The 15,912-nt window shown below is 44.8% G+C and overlaps 1 protein-coding gene across 4 annotated transcripts in view; it reads right to left on the bottom strand.

Moving 5' to 3' along the window:
- Nucleotides 1-14,949, bottom strand: part of ss18 (SS18 subunit of BAF chromatin remodeling complex) — a 92,536-nt gene extending 77,587 nt beyond the window's left edge. For 2 of the 4 annotated variants that reach the window (XM_080194746.1, XM_080194747.1), the window contains exons 1-2: nucleotides 14,725-14,942; nucleotides 3,563-3,639 (exon numbers count right to left, since the gene is read on the bottom strand). In XM_080194746.1, the coding sequence (XP_080050872.1) occupies nucleotides 3,563-3,639; nucleotides 14,725-14,793 (146 nt within the window). In that variant the 5' untranslated portion in view covers nucleotides 14,794-14,942. Of the gene's footprint in view, nucleotides 1-3,562; nucleotides 3,640-14,724 lie in introns of all 4 variants that reach the window. The other 2 variants (XM_080194749.1, XM_080194748.1) reach the window with 2 other exon arrangements.
- Nucleotides 14,950-15,912: the final 963 nt, after the last annotated feature.

Genomic DNA, 15,912 nt, shown 5'->3' with positions numbered 1-15,912 from the left:
ATAACCCAGGGAATTATAGGCCGGTGAGCTTGACTTCGGTTATAGGCAAGCTAATGGAGAGGATCCTCAAGGATAGGATGTATGAACATCTGGAGCGCTGCAATCTGATCAGGGATACGCAGCATGGCTTCGTTACAGGGAGGTCGTGCCTTACGAATCTAGTGGAATTTTTTGAAGAGGTGACAAAAACGGTTGACGAAGGACAAGCCGTTGATGTCGTCTATATGGATTTCAGTAAGGCGTTTGACAAGGTCCCTCATGGTAGGCTGATAGAAAAGGTGAAGGCTCATGGGATACAAGGCCAGGTATGTAGATGGGTGGAGAACTGGCTTGGGAGGAGGAGACAGCGAGTAGTAGTGGAAGGCTCCTTTTCCAATTGGAGGTCTGTCACCAGTGGTGTGCCGCAGGGCTCGGTACTAGGACCTCTTCTATTTGTGGTATATATTAATGACTTGGAAGAGGGGGTAGGTGGTGTGATCAGCAAATTTGCTGATGACACTAAGATGGTTGGATTGGCGGGTACTGAGGAGCAGTGCCTGGCAATGCAACAGGATATAGACAGGCTGGTAGATTGGGCACATAGATGGCAAATAGAATTTAATCCGGAGAAATGCGAGGTGATGCACTTTGGCCGGAGTAATGTGGAGGGGAGTTATACGATAAAAGGTAGAACTATCCGGAGTATAGATATGCAGAGAGACCTGGGGGTGCAAGTGCACAAGTCCCTGAAGGTGTCGGTGCAGGTGCAGAATGTGATGAGGAAAGCGTATGGTATGTTAGCCTTCATAGGAAGAGGTATAGAATATAAGAGTAGGAGTCTGATGTTGCAGTTGTATAGAACGTTGGTTAGGCCTCACTTGGAGTACTGCGTCCAGTTCTGGTCGCCGTACTACCGGAAGGATGTAGAGATCCTGGAGAGAGTGCAGAGGAGATTTACCAGGATGTTGCCTGGTATGGAAGGGCTGTCTTACGAGGAAAGATTGAATGAACTTGGGCTGTTTTCCCTTGAGAGACGTCGGCTGAGGGGGGATCTAATAGAGGTTTATAAGATTATGAAGGGGATAGATAGAGTAAATGGTGGTAAGCTTTTTCCGCTATTAGAAATGGATAGAACGAGGGGTCACGGGCTTAGGGTGAGGGGGGCTAGGTATAAGACAAATATTAGAGGGCAGTTTTTCACGCAAAGGGTAGTGGGGGTGTGGAATGCACTGCCGAGTAAGGTGGTGGAAGCAGGCACGCTAGGGTTGTTTAAGAGTCACTTAGACAGCCACATGAGCGGGCTACATATAGGGGGATATAGTAGGCCTTACTAAACATTGTAGGCTTGGGAATACGTTTTGCCTCAGGGATGTTAGTCTTTGCCTGTTTAATAATGAATTTTTTTGTCTCCACAGGCATTTAAGTCCAGCAAGGGGCATGCATGCGGCAGGTTGTAGTGGGCTGCTCTTGGACGTTGCTTCGGGAGTTGCCTATTGCTTCATGTCGTTAGTGTGCTTAAACTGGACCATCTCAAGGGCAACATGACAGCTCAGAGACTATCTCTGTTACTGTGCGGACACATGGATTTGGGCCTGTGTCTGTGGGAGTTTGCACGTTCTCCCCGTGGTTGCGTGGGTTTCCTCCGGGTGCTCCGGTTTCCTCCCACATCCCCAAAGATGTGCTTTTAGGCTGATTGATTGGGGTACTAAATTGTCCCTAAATTGGACCTCCCTGATCAGGCGTAGACTAAAATCATGAATAGGTCACTGAGACAGTGGGACGGCGGCGCGGGCTCGTTGGGCCGAAGGGCCTGTTTCCTGTGCTGTGTTGTTCTTTGTTCTTGTTCTTTGTTCTTTGTAAATTGCTGCAGTGCATCTTGTAGATGGTACACACTGCTGAGTGTCAGTGGTGGAGGGATTGAATGTTTGTAGATGTGATGCCGATCAAGTGGACTCCTTTGTCGTGGATGGTGTTGAGCTTCTCAAGTGTTGTTGGAGCTGCACCCATCCAGGCAAGTGTGAAGTATTCCATTACACTCCTGACTTGTGCTTTGTAGATGGAGAATAGGGGAGTCAGGAGGTGAGTTATTTGCCACAGTAATTCTAGCCTCTAACTTGCTCTTGTAGCCACTTTACACAGTGAGTCCAGATCAGCTTTTGGTCAATGGTAACCCCAAGGATGTTGACAATGGGGGATTCAGTGATGGTTACACCATTGAATTTCAAGGAACAGTGATTAGAGTGTCTCTTACCCGTGATGGTCATTGCCTGGCTTTTGTGTGGCACACATGATACTTGCCACTTGTCAGCCCAAACCTGGACAATGTCCAGATCTTGTTGCATTTGAACATGGACTGATTCAGTATCGGAGGAGTCACGAACGGTGCTGAACATGGCGTAATCATCGGTGAACATCCCCACTTCTGACCTTATGAAGGGGGGAAGGTCATTGATGAAGTAGCTGAAGATTGTTGAGCCTGGGACACTAACCTGAGGAACTCCTGCAGGGATATCCTGGAGCTGAGATGACTGACCCTCCACAACCACAACCATCTTCCTATGTACCAGGTATGACTCTAACTAGCGGAGGGCTTTCCCCCAATTCCCACTGATTCCAGTTTCATTAGGGCTCCTTGATTCCACACTTGGTCGAATGCGGCCTTGATGTCAACGGCTGCCATTCTCATCTCAGCCCTGGAATTCAGCTCTTTTGCCCATGTTTGAACCGAGGCTGGTCAGGATGTACATCCTCCATCTCACCCTCTCAGCAAATCCTTTTAATTCCCTTCTCCCCCCCACCGTGTTCTAGGCTAACTTTCCTTTAAATAGATTGAAGTGAACAGTATAGATATAAAGTATAGAACAGTATAGATGTAAAGTATAGAACAGTATAAATGTAAAGTATAGAACAGTATAGATATAAAGTACAGATTTAAAAAGTTTATTTATTCGTGTCACAAGTAGGCTTACATTAACACTGCAATGAAGTTATTGTGAAAATCCCCTAGTTGTCACACTCTGGGGAAACTGAGGGAGAATTTAGCACAGCCCAGCACGTCTTTCGAACTGAGGGAGGAAACTGGAGCACCCAGAGGAAACCCACGCAGACACGGGGAGAATGTGCCGACTCCACACAGACAGTGACCCAAGTCAGGAATTGAACCCGGGTCCCTGGCGCTGTGAGGTAGTGGTGCGAACCACTGTGCCACCGTGCTGCCCCACGGTAGCGAGTTCCACATTCTTACCAATCTCTAGGTAAACAGGTTCCTCCTGAATTCCCAATCAGATGTAGTGACTGTCTTGTACTAATAGCCTATGTTCTGGTCTCCCCACCTTCTCAATGTCGATCCCATCAAAAAAAACAACTTTATAGAACTTTGAAATACTCTTATTGGATCACCTTTTGGTCAGCTTTTCTAGGGTGAAGGGCTCATGCCTGTTCAATCACGCTCCATATCTTTATTCATTTGCACTGTTGTTACACAACACACACAATTCCCCCAAACTAGACTGGAAGCAGTTTGTGTAACTGGTTCAGTTGCAACGCACCAAAATGCAAAAGCGAAAAAAAAGGATCAACTTACTGGGAGCATTCGGCAGTTTTCCCTTTGCTCTGGTAATCCATTATACACTGGATCAGCTGGTTGTTTTCATCCAGTAACTAATAAAAGAATAGAAATAAATCAGGAAATCAGTACAACAGGCAGAATCTCAACCGGTTTTAAAGGCACACCAAGATGATCACTGTTCAAAAATCTCAACATCGTTAACTTGGCTCCAAACTGTCCCAGTGAACTAATCAGATACAGTCCACGCTGATATACGTCCACGCCGATGGCCCACCCTGTTCCTGCTTAAGAAGGAGCTCAAAAGATGTTAAAATCACAGAATATTGTTACGACGCAGAAGCTGATGAAGCCACACCGAATCCCCCCCCACCACCCAAGGGAAATACCTCGCTTTGTAATCTGTTAAAAGTGTTTGGGAAGGCGTGAACTGTTCTTCATTCATTCACATTTAGAGGTTCATTAACAACCTGACACTCGCTTTAAGTGAGCAATTAACAAGTTATTTATTTAGCCAACCAGAAACTTTAACTAAACAAACAACATATCGATTCAAGAAAGAAACTTCTGGAATGCTGTTCAAATACACATAAAATTCATTACCCAAAAACAAATTTTAGTCTCTCAGAAAATATACAACCAGGTGTCTTTGCTTTGGAAAAACCTTTGGAGTTCTTCTGTCGATTCCGCTGTCTCTAAGCTCTCTGATTTTGGTACCCTTTGTTAGATAGATGGAAAGCTCTCTTAGGAGATATTCTAAACTGGTAGAGAGTCGCTCTTGCCCTCTCTTGGTGTTTAGAGGTGGCAGTTCTTCAGTTGAGTTCCTCTTTATAACTGAAGACCCTAATCAACTTCTCACACCAGGATTGGTCTGATGTTGTCAACAACAGCAAATTCAAATTTAGTAGGTTCCTGGTAGCTGAGTGTCTTCTTTAAATTGATAGGCTGCCAAAATTCAAAAGCCTGCAAAGCCTGTTACCAAAGCAACCCTGATGCTTGATCCTTGATACAAATGTTGCAATCTATGCCTGCGTTTTAAACATCCAAGCACTGACACAAAACCAACTTTTAAAGGGACCACAATTCACAACAATATCTTTTCATCACCCACTTCAAGACTCGAGCACAAAGACCTAGGCTTAATGCTCCCCCAATCCGCTGTCATCCAGAAATCCCTATGTCATGCTTAGGATCCTGGAGCCCAAACCATTTATACAAAAGTTGAATGACTGTTCACGATCTTTAACCGCTCCCGTTTTATAGCCAGCTTGTTATCCATTCTACTGCTTGTCACAACTCCACACACTCTTGTCCTTAGTCACATGTCCATGGTGCCTTACCCTTATCATAGACGGCACGGTGGCACAGTGGTTAGCACTGCTGCCTCACACTGCCAGGGACAAGGGTTCAATTCCAGCCTCGGGTCACTGTCCGTGCAGAGTATGCACATTCTCCCCGTGTCTGCGTGGGTTTCCTCTGGGTGCTCTGGTTTTCTCCCACAGTCCAAAAGACGTGCTGGTTAGGTGCATTGGCCGTGCTAAATTCTCCCTCAGTGTACCTAAACAGGTGCCTGAGTGTGGCAACTAGGGGAATTTCACAGTAGCTTCATTGCAGTGTTAATATAAGCGTACTTGTGCCTTTCGAAGAACTTCATAATGATGGCTATCAGAGCCACCGGGCGATACTCATTAAGGCACACTGCCTGGCTTTTCTTTGCTACAGGGATAATGGTCACCTTCTCGAAAGAGATAGGAACCTCAGGTGCAAGGAGAGGTTAAAGGTTTCTGCGAATATCTCCGTCAGCTGGTTCGTGCAAGATCTGAGTGCTTGTCCGGGTACCCCATCCAGGATTTGTCTTACAAAGAGAGATTGGGCAGTTTAGGTCTATATTCCCTGCAGTTCAGAGGAATGAGAGATTTAATTGAGACATACAAAAATGCTAAAGAGGATTGACATGGAGAAGATGTTTCCTCTTTGATGGTGGGGGGGGGCAGTCTGCTTTTAAAGTTTATTGATGTCACAAGTAAGCTTACATTAACACTGCAATGAAGTTACTGTGAAAATCCCCTAGTTGCCACACTCCAGCGCCTGTTCAGGTACACTGAGGGAGAATTTAGCATGGTCAATGTACCTAAGCAGCACGTCTTTCAGGCTGTGGGACGAAGACAGAGCACCCGGAGGGAACCCGTGCAGACATGGGGAGAATGTGCAGACTCCGCACAGACAGTGACCCAAGCCGGGAATTGAACCCAGGTCCCTAATTTTTAATTACTAATGGGTTTGAAGGGTCATGGAGAATGATGAGGCCAGATGAGATCAGCCATGATCATATTGAATGCTGGAGCAGGATCAAGGGGCTGAATGGCCTCCTCCTGGTTCTCATGTTGCACCCTGGACTGGCTGTCCCCTTCCGAATATTACAGTAACTGGGTGACAATCCTCGGGCATTACACCGTTGCAAATGAAATTTCCACCAATTCAACCATGCCTCGCTATCACTTCCCTGGCTTCTTGCAGTGCATGCACAGGTCATCCACCTGAAACTGAGCTGTTATTCTACATTTGATGAGTTTATCAATTACAATATTTCTGCCTTGTTACTACTATTACCTGTGAGATTACCTTCTCTCTCCCTTAGTGGCCAATCCAGATCTTAAGTTTTCCTTTGCTGATTTATATAACTGTAGAGTATTTTAGGGGGTCTTAGGGCACAGAGAGTGAGCGTCCCTGCACCTGAGCCAGAAGCTCCGTGTTCAAGTCCCACCCCAGGACTTGATGTCCAAGGAAGGTGCGTACACCAAGACAGGTGGTAAGAGTGGGAGAGATTCCCGGTGAGCCAAGAGATGGAAGGAATGTTGGACCCTCGGTCGTCAATACCCATAACTCCAGGCTATAACAAACATGGGAAAGTGTACGTTGTCATAGCAACTCAGACTGTAATCACCACCACAGAATATTTTATAATTCCTTTCCCGGTTACAGTCCTTCTTTGCATTTCTAATTGTTTAGTGTCATAAAGGTTTACAGAATGGAACCAGGCCCTTTGGCCCAACTTGTCCATGCCACTATTTTTTTAAACCCCTAAGCTAGTCCCAATTGCCCACATTTGGCTCATATCTCTCTATACCCATCTTACCCATGTAACTGTCTAAATGCTTTTTAAAAGACAAAATCGTACCCGCCTCTACTACTACCTCTGGCAGCTTGTTCCAGACACTCACCACCCTCTGTGAGAAAAAATTGTCCTTCTGGACACTTTTGTATCTCTCCTCTCTCACCTTAAACCTATGCCCTCTAGTTTTGGACTCCCCTATCTTTGGGGAAAGATATTGGCTATCTATCTTATCTATGCCCCTCATTATTTTATAGACCTCTATAAGCTCACCACTCAGCCTCCTACACTCCAGAGAAAAACGTCCCAGTCTATCCAGCTTCTCCTTATAACTCAATCCATCAAGTCCTGCATCCTAGTAAATCTTTTCTGCACTCTTTCTAGTTTAATATCCTTTCTATAATCGGGTGACCAGAACTATGCACAGTATTCCAGTGGCCTTACCAATGTCTTGTATAACTTCAACAACACATCCCAACTCCTGTATTCAATATCCTGACCGACGAAATCAAGCATGCTGAATGCCTTCTTCACTATTCAGTCCACCTTTGACTCCCCTTTCAAGGAGCTATGAACATGTACCCCTAGATCTCTTTGTTCTATAACTCTCTCCAGTGCCCTACCATTAACCAAATTCAATCTACCAAAATGCATCACCTCGCATTTGTCCAAATTAAACTCCATCTGCCATTCATCAGCTCACTGGCCCAATTGAGCAAGGTCACATTGCAATCAGAGATAACTTTCTTCACTGTTCATTATGCCACCAATCTTGGCGTCATCTGCAAACTTACTAACCATGCCTCCTATATTTTCATCCAAATCATTAATAAAAATGACAAATAACAGTGGGCCCAGCATTGATCCCTGAGGCACACCGCTGGTCACAGGCCTCCAGTTTGAAAAACAACTCTCTACAACCATCCTCTGGCTTCTATCAAGAAGCTAATTTTGTATCCATTTGGATACTTCACCCTGGATCCCATGAGATTTAAACTTATACAACAACCTACCATGCGGTACCTTGTCAAAGTTTGAAAAAACTTGTTCCCTAATCTACTCCATCTAATCTAGGCCCTTTTCTTCAGATTCCAAATCCTTTCATTCTTTACTAATCAAGGTTTCATTATTTTTTTGAAGCCTAACATATTTCTCCTCAACCGTGCACATCACTTTAAAAAAAACTATTTCCCATTGCCGTTCATCTTATTTGTCAAAATAGTCTTCCATCTATTCCCATTCCACATCTCCTCACAATTAGCTATTTTCCAAAGTCCTGCGTGGTCTCAGGATTTGATCTTCAGCTCTCCTCTGTTTCTCTCAGTCATCGTTATGATTGTTATTGTTCAAATGCTCCCCTCTCTCACTTTTCCGATCTGTCCAGGTTAATGCTCCCCTTTCAAAAACTCAGTAGGTGATTCCTCTCACCAGTTTTTACAGAGGCACCATTGAAGACATCTTCCTAGATGTATTACAGCTTGGCATGACTCCTGCTCGGACCAAAACCACGTGGTGAGTCGGATCTCAGACAATGACGAGACAGAGTACAGGAATGAGATAGAGAATCTGGTGAACTGGTGCGGCGACAATAATCTCTCCCTCAGTGTCAACAAAACGAAGGAGATAGTCAGCGACTTCAGGAACTGTAGTGAAGGACATGCTCCTGCCTACATCAATGAGGACAAAGTAGAAAGGAGCTTCAAGTTTTAGGTGTCCAGATCATCAACAACCTGTCCTGGTCTCTCACAGCAACGCTATAGTTAAGAAAGCCCAACAACGCCTCTGCTTTCGCAGGAGGCTAAGGAAATTTGACATGTCCGCCACAACACTCACCATTTTTTACCATGCACCATAGAAAACTTTTTTCCTGGTTGTATCACAGCGTGGCTCCTGATCTGTCAGGACCGCAAAAAAATTCAAAGGGCCACGAACAAAGCTCAGTCCATCACGCAAACCAGCCTCCCATCCGTTGACACTGTCTACACTTCCCGCTGCCTCGGAAAGCAGCCAGCATAATCAAAGACTTGCACATCCCGGACGTTCTCCCTTCCACCTTCCTGTGTTGGGAAAAAGATATCATGTGCCAACCGACTCGAGAACAGCTTCTTCCCTCTGCCACCAGACTGTTGAATAGATCTTCCTTGCATTAAATTGATCTTTGTCTACACCCTAGCTATGACTGTAACACTACATTCTGTACTCTCTCCTTTCCTTCTCTATGAACGGTATGTTTTGTCTGTATAGCGTGCAAGAAACAATACTTTTCACTGTATACTAATACATGTGACAATAATAAAATCAAGAAAAAAAAGGCAAGATTATTGTCATTGCACCAGTTCACCAGATTCTCTCTTTTTTGTACTCTGGCTCTGTCATTGTTTGAGAGCCAACCCACTATTTGGTCAGATCAGGAGCCATACTAAGCAGCACGGTGGCACAGTGGTTAGCACTGCTGCCTCACAGAGCCAGGGACCCGGGTTCAATTCCTGGCCTGGGTCACTGCCTGTGTGGAGCTTCCACCTTCTCCCCAAGTCTACATGGGTTTCCTCCGGGTGCTCCGGTTTCCACCCACAGTCCAACGATGTACAGGTTCAGTGGATTGGCCATGCTAAATTGACCTTCAGTGTCGGGGGACGAGCTAGGGTAAATGAATAGGGCTGTGGAGATAAGACCTGGGTGGGGTTATGGTCAGTGCAGATTGATGGGCCGAATGGCCTCCTTCTGCACTGTAGGGTTCTACGATTTGATAAACAAAGGGACAGGCCTATGATTCTATTACTTTGTAGTACATCTTGAAAGATGGTTTCCATGATGCAACTGTAAAAACTGCAAGAAATTGCCAAAACAGACAAATTATTTGTCTAGATTATACTTCATTTGCCCATTCACTCAATCTATCTCCATCCCTATGTAATCTCCTTATGTTCTCGTCACAACTTACTATCCTACCTACTGTTTGTAATATATATATATAAATGATTTGGAGGAAAATAACTGGTTTGATTAGCAAGTTTGCGGACAACACAAAGATTGGTGGATTTGCAGATAGCAATGAGGACCATCAGAGGATACAGCAGGATATAAATTGGTTGGAGACTTGGGCAGAGAGATGGCAGATGGAGTTTAATCTGGACAAACGAGCGGCAAAACATTTTGGAAAGTCTAATACAGATAGGAAATATACAGTATTTGGCAGAACCCTTCAGAGTATTGATAGGCAAAGGGATCTGGGTGTGCAGGTACACAGGTCACTGAAAGTAGTAATGCAGGTGGAGAAGGTAGTCAAGAAGACATGCCTTCATCAGCCGAGGCATTGAGTGTAAAAATTGGCAAGTCACGTTGCAGTTTTATAGAACCTTAGTTAGGCCGCATTTGGAATATAGTGTTGAATTCTGGTCGCCCACACTACCAGAAGGACGTGGAGGCTTTGGAGAGGATACAGAAAAGATTTACCAGGGTGTTGCCTGATGTGGAGGGTATTAAATATGAGAGGCTGGAGAAACTTGGTTTGTTCTCACTGGAACATGAAGGTTGAGGGGCGACCTGATAGAAGGCTACAAGATTATGAGAGGCATGGGCAGAGTGGATAATTAGAAGCTTTTCCCCCAGGGTGGAAGAGTCAATTACCAAGGACACAGGTTTAAGGTGCGAGGGGCAAGGTTTAAAGGAGATGTACGAGGCAGATTTTTTTTTAAGCAGAGGGTGGTGGGTGCCTGGAACTCACTGCCCGGGGAGGTAGTGGAAGCAGATACAATAATGACTTCTAAGGAGTGTCTGGAAAAATACATGAACGGGATGGGAATAGAGGGATATGGTCCCTGGAAGCGTAGGGGATTTTAGTTGATTTGGTGCAGGCTTGGAGGGCTGAAGAGCCTGTTCCTGTACTGTAACGTTCTTTGTTCTATTTTTGTGTCAGCTGCAAATTTACTATATCTTCAGCTCTTTCCTCCAAGTCATTTATACAAATTATAAACAGTTGGGGCCCTGATACTGATCCCTGTGGCACTCCGCATCCTGCCAACCTGAAAGAGACTCATTTATGCCAACTCCTCTTTCCTGTTAGCCAGCCAATCAATCTTCAGTCCATGCCAACTCTGTTAGCCCCTACACCATGAGCTTTATTTTCCACAATAACCCTTGATGTGTCACCTTATCGAATGCCTTCTGCAAATCGGAGCACATTACATCCACTGGTTCCCCTCTCGCTTATGTCTTTAAAGAACTCCAATCAATTGACTGAACGTGATTTCCTTTCACATGTTAACTCTTCCCAATTGACTTGATCTTTTCCTCCCCACCTAGTGCCTGTTATAACATCTTTAATAATGTCCTCCAACATTCTTCCATGACAGATTCTAACTGTCTCATGTGGTTTCCTGCTTTCTGTCTTCCTCCTTTTTTGAAAAAGAGTTACATTGGCAGTTTTCCAACCTAATGGAACCTTTCCAGGGTGCTGTAGAATATAAAAATCCAAATTTCTTTTTCACTACTTCTACTTTTCAGTTTACTGGAGGGCGGAGTGGTTTAATTGAAATCTCTCATGATTATAACTCTTTCATCTCATACATCTGTCAACATACAGTGCACAATTACCAATCCTGCTCTCTATTCAGTTCTGGTTCAGTTTTCCCTACCGCATCTTGTTCCACCCTTGGAATTTCTCCCTCATCTGAACCCAAATTACTCCCCTCATTAGTTCCTTCCTATCCTCTCTGCAAATCACTCTCCACTTTGTCCATCTGATGGGTTGAGACATGTATTGGGGAAGCTGGAGAGAAACATGAACTGTTTCCATAGGATTCATCTAAGCTGCACATCTTTGGACACCAAAGGGCAATTTAGCATGGCCAATCCACCTCACCTGCACGTCTCAGGACTGGGGGAGGAAACTGGAGCACTTGGAGGAAACCCGCGCAGACATGGGGAGAATGTGCAGACTCCACACAGACAATGACGCAAGCTGGGAATTGAACCTGGGTCCCTGGCACTGAGGCAGCAGTGCTAACCACTGTGCCACTGCACTGGCCATTAGATGATTGCAAGTCTACGTGTAATTTCCTTCAGGTAGGACTTTGGAGCAGAAGTAGACTCTTCAAGCCTGCTCTACATTAAGATCAAGCCTGATCTGGTGATGATCCACTTTCCTGTCTGCCCCCCCCATAACATGCTGGTTAGATGAATCGGCCGTGCTAAATTTTCCCTCGGTGTACCTGAGCAGGCACTGGAGTATGGCGACTAGGGGACAGTCACAGTAACTTCATTAGTGTCAATGTAAGCCTACTTGTGACACCAATAATTAAACTTCAAACTTTGATCCCCTTGTCAATCAGAACATAGCTTAGCTTTTATTCACAGGATGTTGGTGTCACTGGCCAGGCCAGCATTTATTGCCCATCCCCAATTGCCCTTGTAAACATTTTTGACACAAATAAGTGACTTGTTTGGCTGTTCCAGAGGGCACTGAAGAGCTAATCACACTGCTGAGAATCGGAAGTTACATAAAGGTCAGACCTGATAGGTCGACAGCAGATTTCATTCCCGAGGATGTTAAAATTATTTTTAAAAATATAACAATCCAGTCACCATTACTGAGAACAACAAATACATTCAGGAGAAGGCCATTTGGCCCATCAGGCCAATTCTAGTCCTTTTGCTGTAACTTTACAGAATCTTTTCCAATTCTCTTTTGAAAACCTCAATTAACTCTGTCGCCACTCAGACAGCGCATTCCAGATGCTAACTGTACACGACGTGAACCCATCTTTACCATACTCTCAGACAGTACATTCCAGATCCTAACCACTCGCTGTGTGAATCTGTCTCCACCACACCCTCAGACACAACATTCCTGATCTTAATCATCGGCTGAGAGAACGTCTCCACCACACCCTCAGACAGTGAGGTCCCGATCCTAGCGACTCGCTTTGGGAGAAAAACGGTTTGCCTCATGCTGCCATTGCTTTTTTTTGTCAGATACTTTAAATCGGTACCCTCGGATACTCAATTCTTCAACCAATGGGAACAGTGCCTCCCTATCTACTTTGCCTAGGCCCCTTGGAATTTTAAACATCTGTATCAAATCTTCCCTTCTCCAGGGAAAATGGTCCCAACTTCTCCAATCTATCTAAAATTGTTAATCTCTGGAACCATTCTCATGAATCCTTTCCACATCCTCGCTAATGCCTTCACATCCTCCCTAAAGTGTGACATCCAGAACTGGGCACGATGCTCCAGCTGGGGCCAAACCAAGGGGTTTTGTAAAGGTTCATTTTAACTACTGGTAGTACTCTGTGTCCTTATTAATAAAGCCTAAGATACTGTATGCTTTTATAACCGTCTTGCAACCTATCTGGCCACAATCAATGGTCCATGCACACATACACCCAGGTCCCTCTGTTAGAATTGTACCCCTCATTTTACATTATCTCTCCATGGTCTTCCTACCAGCATGGATCATTTAACATTTTTCTGCATTAATCTTTATAGAAGCTGAAGTTGGATTATCTGCCTCCTACGCCCCTGTTACACCAACCAATATCCATATCCTCTTGAAGGCAGCACAGTGGTTAGCACTGTTACCTCACAGCGCTGGGACCTGGGTTCGATTCCCGGCTTGGGTCACTGTCTGTATGGAGTTTGCACATTCTCCTCGTGTCTGCCTGGGTTTCCTCCCACAGTCCAAGAGACGTGCTGGTTAGGGTGTATTGGCCGTGCTAAATTCTCCCTCAGTGTACCCGAACAGGCGCCGGAGTGTGACTAGAGGATTAGAATCATAGAACCCTACAGTGTAGAAAGAGGCCCTTCGGCCCATCGAGTCTGCACCCACCACAATCCCACCCACAGTAACTGGGATTCTCACAGTAACTTCATTGCAGTGTTAACATAAGCCTATTCGTGACACTGAAGATTGTTTTTTTTTCAAAAACTTTAAAGTCTATCACTATCCTTTTGACAAAATACTTCCAACTTTTGTATGAATTCACTTTTTTTAAATTGTGCACCACGTACCCAAGTCTAAGTCAGGCTTACAGAATGATTTAATGAATTTAGTGTCCCTCAGTTTGCCTGTGCTATGGGATGTGTGTCCTCCAGAGTCAGGCCTCTTGTTTAATTCTCCAGTTAACAGAACTTCGTAACCCGTGACTTTCAAAATACCTTGAGGGGGGAACTGAGTTGAGGCAAGTTAACGCTTTGGAAACTAAAGTCAGCACAAGTTACCAGCAGCGATTCCGTTTCGGGCTTAAATCATGTGTCGAAAAGCTGATTAAATAAGGTGAAACCCAATGGCAGATTCCGTTGCTAGATATCACTTGGGAATTTCCCTACACGCTAAGTAGCACTAAAAACAAAACACAAGAGGCGGAAACATGGTACATCTCATCTCAGGATTTCATAAATTCAAAAAAAAAGGTGACGAAAAAATCTTGCAATAAAAAAACCCACAAAGCTCGTTAATTCATCCAAGATATTGAATTAAGATATAAACATCATCTCGACATATTTTTAAAAAATCCACATATTAAAAAAGTGTATTTCTTCTGGGGGGGGGGGGCGAAAAAACATTTCAAGTCAACCCAAGGCAATGGAAAAACTAAAACTAGGGGATTCATTTAAAAGTTCAGAGGGAATTACCCGTTGCGTGGGGGTGGGGGGGAAGAGATTGGAGTTTGAAAGAGGCTGTAAAAGCTAGAAGCATTGAGAGGGAGCGAGAGAGAGAGAAAAAAATGTTCTCCATACAGCTCAAAGATCTTCATCATGGCCGCTGTAGCAGAAAAAAAAAGAGAATGTCCCTCTCTCCCCTCTTTTTTTTCAAATATTTGCAAATGGTTTGAGTGTAAAGGAACCGGAGGCTTCTTAGATTAAAATATATGTACACACTCGGGTATAGAAAAGGTGATTTGTGCTAAAGCTAGATAGTAAGCTAGGAAAGCCAGTGTGGAGGCACACACAAAAGACTCAATGCTCTCGCTCTCTGTGTGAGAGTGAAGGGAGCAGTGTGGAGTTCCCGCTACAATGTAACAATCTGAGCGGATACACTGTCGCAACGTTCCAAAACTCGCTACATTACCTTCTGAATGGCGGCAGGTGTAATTTCACCTTTCCCGCGCTGCCGGGGTGTAGCAAATGCAACCGACATGGTGCTCTCTTTCTCTGTGTATGTGGGGGGAGTATGTCTCCCCCCCCCCCTCTTATTTATCCCCCTCCCCTCTTCTTCCTCCTCCACACACACACACACACACAGAAAATGTAGCAGCAGATACTGTCTCAACTCCTCCTCCTTTTGGACACAAGGCAACGCTTTCTTTTTAAAAAAAGGAGGAAAAAAAAGAAATGGTGGTGGTGGTGGTGGTCGTGGGTAGGGGGAGGCTATTTCCCCCTCTTTTTATTGATCCCCCTCCCCTCTTCCTCTACACACACACAGAAAATGTAGCAGCAGATACTGTTGTCAACTCCTCCTCCTTTTGGACACAAGGCAATGATTCTTTTTTTTTGTATAAAAGAGATGGTGGAAGGGGAATTGAAAGAAACTGGATTTCCTGCCAAACTCTGCAGGAGCGACTGTAGGGAGGGAGGGAAATAGCACGGTTGCCAACAACCCAAAATCAAACAGAAAGGGGAGGTTGGACAATTGTAAAAGAAAGCTGCAGCAAAGAGTTGTCAGCAGCCTTATTAAAATACAAAGGGTTGGAGTAAACGCATTGATGTGATTCACTGCATCCTCACTGACTAAAGGACAGTGCTGGATGGGGCTGCAATTTCTAGTTAATCACTGGGCTGAGAATCTCCCCATCAATGAATGAAGAGTTCCTCTTCCAACTCTTAAAGCCACTTCACCCAGAGCTGGGCTGAGCTGATGCAACTACAAACAGTTCCTGCACAATGTCCAGCAGCAAGGAAGAGTCAGGCCAGGCCAGGCCGGGGTACAGTATGACTATGCACGATGGATGTATTGCTGTTTGTTTTATTAATCAATGAATTAGAGCATTCCAGAGCCACTCTCTCACTCAGCTCCCCCCGGGGCAGCCACACAATGGCTCATTCCCTCTCTCCCAACAGAATTTGGACCAGCTCACTGCGAGGCAGCAGGGGGAGGAGGTCTGCAGAAAGACTCCATAATGCAATGAACTAAGCAATGTTTGTGATGGTGGAACGGGAAATTGATACATGATACATCATTGATGCAGGTGTACGATGAGTGGCGGTGGAATGTGTCAGGTTACTCTGTGTTTGTGAACAAAGTGTTTAGAGATTTCCC

The sequence above is a fragment of the Carcharhinus amblyrhynchos genome, chromosome 8 (assembly GCF_965287045.1).
Source record: "Carcharhinus amblyrhynchos chromosome 8, sCarAmb.v2.hapA, whole genome shotgun sequence".
Taxonomy (NCBI): Eukaryota; Metazoa; Chordata; class Chondrichthyes; order Carcharhiniformes; family Carcharhinidae; genus Carcharhinus; species Carcharhinus amblyrhynchos.
The sequence above is the reverse complement of the archived record's forward strand: the minus strand, read 5'-3'. Positions and strand labels throughout refer to the sequence as shown.